At 47.4% G+C, this 6,981-nt stretch overlaps 1 protein-coding gene across 1 annotated transcript in view; it reads left to right on the forward strand.

Moving 5' to 3' along the window:
* Positions 1-1,292: 1,292 nt before the first annotated feature.
* LOC110314429 (retinitis pigmentosa 1-like 1 protein) overlaps positions 1,293-6,981 on the forward strand; it is a 6,258-nt gene continuing 569 nt past the window's right edge. Inside the window, exons 1-5 of the mRNA XM_021188791.1 lie at positions 1,293-1,438; positions 2,623-2,663; positions 3,135-3,171; positions 5,265-5,341; positions 6,323-6,981. Of these exons, the coding sequence (XP_021044450.1) occupies positions 1,293-1,438; positions 2,623-2,663; positions 3,135-3,171; positions 5,265-5,341; positions 6,323-6,981 (960 nt within the window). The remainder of the gene's footprint in view (positions 1,439-2,622; positions 2,664-3,134; positions 3,172-5,264; positions 5,342-6,322) is intronic.

Below are 6,981 nucleotides of genomic sequence, written 5' to 3' on the forward strand. Positions count from 1 at the left end.
GAAAAGCCGAGGGGCGCGGGACACGAGCCGCGCGGGACAGGACCGACCCCACGGAAAAGGCCGAGGGGTGGCGGAAAAAGCCGAGGAGGGCGGGACACGAGCGATGGAAAAAAACGAGGGGTGGCGGGACACGGGCGACGGAAAAAGCCGAGGGGCGGCGGGACACGGGCGACGGAAAAAGCCGAGGAGGGCGGGACACGGGCGACGGAAAAAGCCGAGGAGGGCGGGACACGGGCGACGGAAAAAGCCGAGGGGCGGCGGGACACGGGTGACGGAAAAAGCCGAGGGGCGGCGGGACACGAGCCGCGCGGGACATGACCGACCCCACGGAAAAAGCCGAGGGGTGGCGGAAAAAGCCGAGGAGGGCGGGACATGAGCGATGGAAAAAACCGAGGGGTGGCGGGACACGGGCGACGGAAAAAGCCGAGGGGTGGCGGGACACGGGCGACGGAAAAAGCCGAGGGGTCGCGGGACACGGGCGACGGAAAAAGCCGAGGGGCGGNGGGACACGGGCGACGGAAAAAGCCGAGGGGTGGCGGGACATGGGCGACGGAAAAAGCCGAGGGGCGGCGGGACACGGGCGACGGAAAAAGCCGAGGAGGGCGGGACACGAGCTATGGAAAAAACCGAGGGGCGGCGCGGGACACGGGCGACGGAAAAAGCCGAGGAGGGCGGGACACGGGCGACGGAAAAAGCCGAGGGGTGGCAGGACACGGGCGACGGAAAAAGCCGAGGGGTGGCGGGATACGGGCGACGGAAAAAGCCGAGGGGCGGCGGGACACGGGCGACGGAAAAAGCCGAGGGGCGGCGGGACACGGGCGACGGAAAAAGCCGAGGGGTCGCGGGACACGGGCGACGGAAAAAGCCGAGGGGCTAAGGGACACGGGCGACGGAAAAAGCCGAGGGGTGGCGGGACACGGGCGACGGAAAAAGCCGAGGGGCTAAGGGACACGGGCGACGGAAAAAGCCGAGGGGTGGCGGGACACGGGCGACGGAAAAAGCTGAGGGGCGGCGGGACACGCAAAGGAAAAGCCGAGATGTCCCGAGAGGGTAGGAATGTTGCTGTGTTGGTGGGGCGGTGTAAATTGAGACTTAGGGTGTCAGGCCGAGGGACAGTTAGGACGACCATAGCCAGTGTAATAGTTAGTGGCCTAGCCTGAGGAATGAGGGGGAAGGTCGAAGCCTGATTGGTGGAAGCTCCCAGAGGTGAGAGCAAGACGCCAGTTTTGTTTCTCGAAAATTCCAGAAAATGGAGGCAGCTCTTGGGGGATGGGACGCAGGATCTCACTGGAATGTTGGAGAAGCCCGAGGTCTGCGCAGCCAATGGGAAGCCTTGGAGACAGCGGATAATTGTTGTGGGAGGGGCTGTCGCGAGGCCTCTTGTGGCTCCCTCTTGCGACGAGACCCGGGGTTGCTCACTTCTGGCGGCGGGTCCAGAGTAGCTCCAGTAGGCTCACGCTTGTGGGAGGGGCTAGCGAGGCCCGCAGCCTCTTGTAAGGTTGGTGTGGCTCTCTCTTGCGGCGGGGCCCGGAGTAGCTCGCTCTGCGAGACTAGGCCAGATTAGAGTGAGGACTAGAAAAACACCTCCCCACACTCCCCTGCGCGCCAGATCCGGCCAGTCTGAGCCGCAGGGGTGACTTTAGCTGCAACACCATAAGAGCATCTTTAGGGAGAATAGGAGAGTTGAACAATTACTGATTAAAAACTACTCAGGTTGAAATAAAGCTCTTGGTTAAATTGAGGTCTTTCTTCTCCTTTACACCTCATTAGTGTAGCAATTGAAGTGGATTAAGGATCCACTTTTTTTTTTTTAAAGATCTTTTCTAGATAGGGTTTCCCTGTGTGTGTAGTTCAGGCTATTTTATAACTCATTCTATAGACCAGACTAGTTTCGAACTCAGGCCTGCCCATGCCTTCTGTTTTGTTTGCTTATTTATTTATTTATTTATTTATTTATTTGATTTTTTTTTTTCAAGATGGGGTTTCCGGGTGTAGCTTTGCTCTCGAACTCAGTAATCCACCTCCCTCTACTTCTCCAGTGCTAGGATTAAAGGTATTGTTTCTTTTCTTTTTTTTCTTTTCTTTCTTTTTTTCTTATTTTTATTTTTATTTGAGGCAAGGTCTCAACATAGCCCTGGCTGTCTAGAAACTGACCAGGTAGGCTGGCCTTCAACTGACAGAGATCTGTCTTCCTCCTAAATGTTGGGATTAAAGCAGTACACCACCGTACCTGATTTTAGATTTTGAGTGTGCAGGATCTAATCTAAGATGTTATTTTGGTTTGTGGGTAAGGTCTTGATATTGAGACCAACCTGAACACATTTAATGACTTAAAGCATCTTCTGATATTGCATTTCAGAAACTGGTTGTTCCCAACATTGATACCTTATGGACTATGTTGTTGGTAGCTCTCATTTTATTATTATATGTAAGTACACTGTAGCTGTCTTCAGACACACACACAGAAGAGGGTGTCAGGTCTCATTATGGATGGTTGTAAGCCACCATGTGGTTGCTGGGATTTGAACTCAGGACCATTGGAAGAGCAGTTGGTGCTCTTAACCACTGAGCCATCTCTCCAGCCCCAGCCCTCATTTTAAAAATCTCTTTTTCTCTCCCTAGTTATTTTCTGAATATAGCTTCAAGCAGCAGCAGTGGAAAAGGTGAGTAGAGCCCTCTTTCAACTGTAATGTGTATGTTAAATGTCTTTGTAGAGATAACTGAAATGAGATTTGAGACACTTGGTTTGATTTGGTCCTAGGTTTGACCCCTCTGGTGTTCTGTCAGGGTTGTTACAGTTTAGTTCTCTGCTTTAAAGAGCAGGGGGAGATCTTCATGTTTCCCTTATGTGTTGTTTACCTCTTTTCGGTTCCTGGATCTTCTTTTATTTCCTCTCTGTCTTTCATAGGAGATAAAAACGCTTTTTTTCTCTTCTATTTCCATCCCCCCTTTGTCTTTTTATTGCTGGACATAGAGTCTAAGGTAAGTAAGTACTCTACAACTGACCTATGTCCCCAATCTTAGGGAAATTTAAATTTGACTAGCACTAATTTATAAACTAATTTTCAGTAGTAAGAGACATGATCTACTAGATTTTATCATGCTTCTTAATGCTTTTTCTTTCTTTGACTTAGATATGTCTGAAATACCAAAACAGAAAAAGGCTAGTAGGTAAGTGGGAGAATTGTTTGAAACTTGACTTTTTTTATTTATAGTTTTTGGCTTTTTTGAAACAGTCTCACTGTGTAGCCCTGGCTGTCCTGGAACTAACTCTCTGTAGACCAGGCTGGACTCTAATAGAGATCTGCCTGCTCCTGTCTCCTGACTGCTGGGATTAAAGGTCTGTATCACCATGCTTGGCTAGTTTTTGGCTTTTTGAGTCTGGGTCTCACTATGTAGCTCTGACTGATTTGGAACTCACAGTATAGATAAGGTTGCATTTGAACTTGTAGCATCTGCTTAAGTGCTAACATTATAGGCATACACCATCATGCTCAGCTAATTAGTTTTTCAAAATGTCTTTGAACCATAATTTTCCAGTTTCTGTCAGTTAAAAAAGGAGACATTTTTTTTCCCTGATCTTGACTTCTATGATCTTGCTCCCAGGTGATCTCATGAGTGTACTGTGATCCTATTGATGTCTAATTCAAATAGTTTGATGTTGGGAAAATCAAGGTGCTTAAGCATTTAGAACTTTAGTAAGCTGGCCCAGTAGGTTGTGGAAAAAGCAAGTGAGGAATGGATAGAAATGGGGTCAAATCCAAAAGATGATCACGTGCTAGAACTTAAGAGATGCCTTTTTTTCTCTATAGCCCTGGCTGTCCCATAACTCACTATGTAGACAAGGCTGGTCTCAAACTAGCAGAGATCACCTGGACTCTGCCTTTTGAGTTCTGGGATTAAAGGCATGTGCCACCATGCCAACCAAGGAGACTTTAAAAATGCTTTCTTTATGTATATAAGCATTTACCTACTTTTATGTATATGTGCTTAGTACCCGTGAAGGCTAGGAGAGATATTGGACACCCTGAAACTAGAGTTATAATCCGATTATAAGCTACCATATGGGTGTTGAGAACCAATCTAGGGTCCTCTGCAGGAGGAGCAAGTGTGGGCCAGAGAGATGGCTTAGTGGTTAATAGCACTGGCTGATCTTCCAGAGGACGACCAAGGTATGATTCCCAGCACCCACATGGTGGCTCACAACTGTCTATAACTCCAGTCACAGAGGATCTGATTCCCTCTTCTGGACTCAAAACACACTGCACGCACATAGTGCATACACATACATGCAGGCAACACACACACACACACATATGAAATAAATAATAAAAATGAAAACTCTTTTTAAAAAGGAACAACAAGTGTTCTTAATTGCTCAGCTATCTCCCCAGCCCGTAGAAGATAGACTCGTTTGTTTGCTTGTTTGTTTGTGTCTGAGAAAGGGCCTCTCTAAGTAGCCCTGGCTATCCTGGAACTTGCTTTGTAAACTAAACTGGCCTTGAACTTACAGAGATCTTCCTGTCTCTGCTTCCTGGATGCTGCAATTGAACGTATGTACCATCACTCCTAGCTTAGAAGAGTCTTTAAGGCTAGAGTAGTAGTACATAGGATAGCAAAGGTTAAGTACACTGTAACTGTCTTCAGACACACCAGAAGAGGGCATCAGATCTCATTACAGATGGTTGTGAACTACCATGTGGTTGCTTGGATTTGAACTCAGGACCTCTGGAAGAACAGTCAGTGTTCTTAACTGCTGAGCCATCCCTCCAGCCCTTGAATGTTTATATTGTAGTGTTTATTAATATGTGATTTTGGTGATGCATAAGAAAGGAAGTGTTATGACTTAACAGTGATATGCTTGTGTCAAGTTGACAAGGGGTCAGAGTGAGAACCTTTCCTTTGTGACTCTGCACTCTTATACAAATGTGTCTCAAAGTTGATGAAAAATGATAACCCTCCTGATTAGTTTTTCACTTCCACCACAACTGTTTGAGTACTGGCACTCTGACAAGGCCCAGTTTATTCTCAGTACCTGACAGATGCCTCCTTTTAGAAGTTTGTAAGAGGAGGAAAATTGTAAGAGAGATGGAAAATCAGGAATAATTGAAAGATAGAGTCATTTCAATGAAGGGGACAGAGTTGTTGTAGGAAACAACCAAAAGTTAACAAGTGATCCTGCTTATTGTAGAAAATATGGGAAAATGTCCTGAAGAGCAGAATGTGTTCATATTTTCTCTCCCCCCCCCAACCTTATTACTTAGCTGTGTCGTGATTGACTCCGACTCGGATAATACCAATGAAGAAAAGAACACTACAATCTGTGAAATAAGCAGTGGAGGCAAGTATCATCTCTGTTTAGAAAAACAACTGAGCTCTGAAGCCTTATTACATGTGACGGTTTTAGAATCTGATACTGCAAACTTTAAGTTTCTTATGCTTTCATATCCAGGCCGCCATTTCTTTCTTCATCATGTACTGGATGTTGGTATGGCTGGGTCCCTACACCTTGGTGGCTTATTTCCTAACACAGTTGCCGCTCTTCCTGCTGCCTTTGACTCTGGATAGAATCCTATCTAGAGCTGTGCTCCTCCCTCTTCCTCTTTTTCCATCCTTTAGAGGTAGGAATGACAAGGAAGAGGAGAGGGTAAAAAGCTCTACTTTCTTTCCAGCTTGGTGGAGACTGGGCTTGGGAGAGGTTAAAAGTGTGAACAGTGCCAATGACTATCTCCATCTATTATTGTATAAGGTAGTGAGTTCCAAAAGTTCAGCCAGGCCACAAATGACTAAATAAACAAGTTGCCAAGCTAGAGAACTTTTAACTTTTTTTGTTGTTTGTTTGTTTTGAGACAGGGCTTCTCTGTATAGCCCTGGCTGTCATGGAACTTACTTTGTAGACCAGGCTGGCTTTGAACTCAGAAATCCGCCTGCCTCTGCCTCCCGAGTGCTGGGATTAAAGGCGTGTGCCACCACGCCCGGCTGAGAACTTTTGATATACATGAAATACCACTTTACTGAAGTAATTCCCCTTATTTTGCTATGGACCACAAGGCAGCAGATTTGTCTTTAGGAACAACTGAGCTCATGCTGTTTAAACAGGTGATTTCAAAGTGGGCATAATACTTTCATTGCTAAGTTTATCTGTTATTGCTCTCAGTAAAATACAAAAAAAAGGAAAACAATCTACGACTGATTTTTAACTGTGATTTAGAATGTCCAAGTACTCAACCACTTTTAGTTTAATTTGTGCTCAATATCCTGCCGATGTCTGTATATAGAGTGAACAGAAGGAGTGTATTTATAGATGTCTCTTGAATTTCAGATGAATCTTCTGACACTGATCATCCCAGAGGCGAGGAGCTTCCAGTAATTGTTATTGACGACGATGATGGCAACCCTGATTCGAAGAATACTGAGCAGAAAAGTGATGAACCCCAAGAAAAAGAGGGGGTTGAAAGTACTAATCCTAACCAAAGTTCACCTCATGATGCTTGTGAAATATGGGATCTTTGTGCGAGTTCCAACCAGGCATCAAGTGAATCTGAGCCAGAAAGGGAGCCCAAATCTGAGCCCAAGGGGGATCCTGAATCTGAGGCCAAGGGGGATTCTGAATCTGAAGCCAAGGGGGAGCCCAAATTTAAGGCCAAGGGGGAGCCCGAATCTGAGGCCAAGGGGGAACTCGAATCTGAGCCAAAGGGGGAGCCCGAATCTGAGGCCATGGGGGAGCCCAAGCCAGAGGCTGCCAAGGGGGAGCCCGAGCCCGAGGCTGCCAAGGGGGAGCCCGAGCCCGAGGCTGCCAAGGGGGAGCCCGAGCCCGAGCCCGAGGCTGCCAAGGGGGAGATGATGGAGATTGAGGCTGCCAAGGGGGAGATGATGGAGATTGAGGCAGCTATGGGGGAGGTGGAGACTGAGGCAGCTATGGGGGAGGTGGAGACTGAGGCAGCTATGGGGGAGGTGGAGACTGAGGCAGCTATGGGGGAG

Source organism: Mus pahari, chromosome X, assembly GCF_900095145.1.
Source record: "Mus pahari chromosome X, PAHARI_EIJ_v1.1, whole genome shotgun sequence".
Lineage (NCBI taxonomy): Eukaryota > Metazoa > Chordata > Mammalia > Rodentia > Muridae > Mus > Mus pahari.